Source organism: Phoenix dactylifera, chromosome 4 (genome assembly GCF_051530095.1).
Source record: "Phoenix dactylifera cultivar Ajwa chromosome 4, Ajwa_hap1_PhDact_Kaust_v1.1, whole genome shotgun sequence".
In the NCBI taxonomy this organism is placed as follows: Eukaryota; Viridiplantae; Streptophyta; class Magnoliopsida; order Arecales; family Arecaceae; genus Phoenix; species Phoenix dactylifera.
This window is the reverse complement of record NC_143193.1, coordinates 2810640-2814950: the sequence shown is the minus strand read 5'-3', so window position 1 is coordinate 2814950 and position 4311 is coordinate 2810640. Positions and strand designations below refer to the sequence as shown.

Genomic DNA, 4311 nt, shown 5'->3' with positions numbered 1-4311 from the left:
TTTATAATTTATATATGAAGATTGAGGGACATATATACTGCGATCGAAAAGGATTTGGTGAAACATTTTGTTAGATGAAGCTTAAAGGACGTATCTTGGAATAACTTTTCATGGGGAATATATGATGGTTGCACAATTGGAGAGCAGTCCAAATCTTAATCGCAAGTGCATGTTCATGAATAAATCAAATATTACGGCTTTACGATCAACGCTAGAAAAAGTTGAGATTATTCTGATAGTCATGGGCCTGCTGATAATGCTAAAAATAAAACAAAAATTTGTATAATACTTTTCTCTTTATCCAACCAATCAAATAAAAAGGCCATAGCCATGGCATAGCCAGTACCTTTTATTAAAGCATGATGCATAAGAGCTTGACTGAAGTCTACGTGGGATTATCCTAACAGAACAAAGTGAGCAATCTCATGCAAGCCCCCAACTTTGCCCTGGCTATTTGCAAGTCTGTTGGCATCTTGCAGAAAAGATGAGTCTTTCACTCTTCAAAGTATCCTCCTTTAACACATGCTTACAGGGAAATAAGGAATTAATGGGTCTCGAGAGGTCTTTCCAAAAGGTTCATTCCCATCTTTCCCGACCACAATATGAAAAGATGCCTTGAGTGACCAATAATCAAAAGAATTAGTGGAAAGCATTCTCCCCCATTAACTTCAAAGATACCACCTTTTTTTTTCACTCCCCTTTCATTGCTTGCTTCTTAAGCATGGCTTCCCTCCCCCTCCAAGAACATTTCTTATTACCACCACCTACAATTCTCATCTGAAGAGGAAAAGAGCATACCATCCTTCTTCCTTTGAAGCTCAGGGAGGAGAGAGATCAGCATGACGACCGATTGGGGGCCTGTCATCGTGGCAGTGATACTTTTCATTCTCCTTTCTCCGGGGCTCTTGTTTCAGCTGCCAGCCAGGGCAAGAATAATAGAGTTTGGTAATATGTACACAAGTGGGATCTCAATTCTGGTCCACAGTATCATATTCTTTGCAATACTAACCATCCTGGTGATTGCAGTAGGCATTCATGTGCGTGCTGGCTGATCAAAGATGGTGAAAGTTTCATGTTTTTCCACTTTGGTTTTGGACTGCTTCCTGCCATTTCTCCCCTCAAAAAGGTTTCTTTGCTTTGCAACTGTATGTTGGTAGAGAGATTTGGTATTTTTATTCCATCTTCACATAAGATGCATCGATTTGGATTCACAGTTGTATACTGAATTATTGATGTCGTGCCATGGTTGGTGAATGAATGAACTAATCAAAACCATTTAGGGAGGCTATCTTCTAACACCGGATATTTAGGAAATCACTTTGTTTCATTTCAATTGTTTCTATCTAAATTTGTTATAGATTATATTGGCTGGTAATTTGGGTTACACGACCAGAATAACCTTCTCTGTAATATATAGTAAGTTAATTTCAAGGACAAAATTATTTTAGTCTCAAAAAATTGGGCTATTACATTCCCCCAGTACCGTATCCATCAAATTTGGTCGATGGCATATTGGTTCCTAAGTCTCTCCTACAATTCAAAGGCAGATCTAGTGATCTCTAAGTGAATTCCTAATAGGTTCTCGAGGCCTTGAACCCCGAGCATAATATAGATATAAAAAAATGAATGTCCTAAAACCCAAGTTCGAGTTTGAATCTTGAGAGATGTATTCTCAAGTATTTGGCCTAAGTAATTTTTGAACTATCACTTTGAAATGATTGCAGTAGCAGCACCATCATTCTTAGAGCACATATAGTTTAGGAGTGAAACAATGTCATCTGGATTGTATTCAGAATGCTACCAGACATTGAAAAGCTTACCTCCTCCAGATGATACAACTTTAGAATCCTTTCAAAAAAATTTCTCCATTGACATTGATTTTCTTCATAGAATTGATTTAACTCTTTTACAAATTTCACAAACATAGATTATATTTGCCACAATCCAGAATCTCACTCAAACAGTCTAGCCGAAAGTTGTTATTTGAATTTTCTGACCCTATATAAGTACCCAAGATCTATATAGTATATAGTTGATATTGAACTAAACACACGTTCGCACGGATCTTCACATACTCCCTCCATTTAAGCCCTAGCGTCCTCGCCAGGCTAAGAGTCTAAATCCATTCAAATCTAATCATAAGCACCACGATTGGCCCGTGGTTAGCCTCTATGAATCTATACTATAGTGTCCTCTATTCCACATAGGTCATGGGCCGAGTATGCTCTAATACCATTTGTCACAATCCAAGACCTCATCCAAAAAAAGTTAGTTAGAAGATGTTATTTAAGTTCCTTGGCCCTATACAAGTATTCAAGATCTACCTAGTATATAGCCAATATAGAAGTAAATATACAATATGGAACTAAACACGTCTGCACGGTCCTTACAATATCTAATACGATGAAAGTGCCAGTCTTTGACGGGAATCGCCGCCGTCACGGAGAATTTAGCGACGCGTGTTTTTGTAACGAAGTCAGTGACGGGAGCTCCGGTCACAAATTCCATATTAGTAACCGGAAACACGGTATAGTGACGGGAATCTCCGTCACTATACGCGTGTTTTCTGGTAGTGCAAATAACTTGGAATAAACTCTCATCTCTATCAAGATTGAAGGGATTATAAGTATTTGGAAGATGGCTACTCGGACCAGTATTAGCTTATAATAGACCCCTACAGAATTTGGCACAGCTAGATCCTATTTGACCTATAATTCAAATGCATGATCTATGAACCCGAGTTCCATGTCCCAAATAGGTTATACAAAAGCCATGCTTTTTTGTAGCATATACATCTCTTATAAATGGACCCTAAAAACCTCAATCCTTTCAAATATGATAGGAAGCCCAGCTATCATTGTAAAGTTCACAAACCTCTTCTAAGAACAGAAAATGGAAGGCTTCCTCTCCTTGTTTTTTTTTTTATAATCACAACTAGTAAATCCCTTGGTGCTGCAAATACTGACGCTGTTCTTTAGCACTTGCATGAGGGACAATTTACCCTCTTATAACGGCTAATTTCGTGACGGACGATGGCAATGGCCGGATGAAGGGTAATAGCCCAATAAAAGATCTAAAACCTATGACTATATTATTAAAAACGATACGGTCATCCTCCTCTTCGGTCCGCTCTCGTCTATTATAGTATAAAACAGCCTTTGTATTTTGAGTTATATCTGGGAATTATTAAAGCCTTTGTATAAGATGGCCACTGGACCCGCCGCTCTTGCCCAATCCGACCGGATCGTTGTGGATGAGGAAATTGGTTACACTTTCATAGGAAAATTTAAACATAGAAAAAGAGTTGAACCATCAATTCATGTTTTACACTCATGAATGGCATAAACCGATGTCTGCCTAGCTATAATTTATTTGATAATAATCTCATATAAATCATTAATTATTTTAAATATTATGATTTTTTTACCATAATATCTGTTGTGGTGGATGTGTGAGCAGATTCGTCCAACTTATGATCTATATATGTGGTAACCTAGACACATTCGGAAATTCTTCAAGGCATTCTGGTTGAGGCTCCCTAGCCGATCTGAAAGCTGAGACGAGTCACTACAAAAGAAATAATATTTTTCGGCATTTTTTAGAGTGTTTACCGATGCTTATAAGCGTCGATACTTTTCCTGCCAAAACGTGGCGAAAGCGTCGGGCAGGTGGGGGTGGGAGATTTTCTTTTCGATGCTTTTGAAAAGCGTCGGCATTACCTGACTCTATGCCGACGCTTTTTAAAAGCATCGGCAAGGGCTTTTTTCCAATGCTTTTATGCGTCGGTGTAGGACGTGCCTTTTGGGTACTACCGACGCTTAAAAGCGTCGGTATAAGCCTGACATTGCTGATGTTTAAAAGCCGTCGGTGTAGGCCTGATATTGCTGACACTTAAAAGCGTCGGTATAGACCGTGCCATTTGGTTATTACCGACGCTTAAAAGCATCGGTATAGGCATGCCGGTTTACTTATTGCTGATGCTTTTAAGTATCAGCAATAGTGATTTTTTTAAAAAATAAATTTATAAAAATAAATTTTAAACCTGTATACATTACTTTTCAGCACAACAAATATATATAACAAAAGTCACATCACAAACAAAATTTTTTTATTAAAAAAAATATATTATCATATTTGATTACATTGTACTTCAAAAATATTAAAAATATATATATCAAATTCCTAAATAAACAATCGACGATATCAAGAGTCGACGGCATCATCATTTCTACGAGTAGATGAAGTATCAGCAAACTATAAGAAAAAAAAGACACTTTAGAAACTAAGAATACAAAAGTCATTATACTCGTA

At 37.4% G+C, this 4311-nt stretch overlaps 1 protein-coding gene across 1 annotated transcript; it reads left to right on the top strand.

The window, feature by feature from the left end:
* Positions 1–658: 658 nt before the first annotated feature.
* Positions 659–1835, top strand: LOC103721701 (uncharacterized). The gene has a single exon (XM_008812010.5). The coding sequence runs from the start codon at positions 840–842 to the stop codon at positions 1050–1052; it is 213 nt and encodes a 70-aa protein (XP_008810232.1). The 5' UTR covers positions 659–839; the 3' UTR covers positions 1053–1835.
* The last annotated feature ends 2476 nt before the right edge of the window (positions 1836–4311 follow it).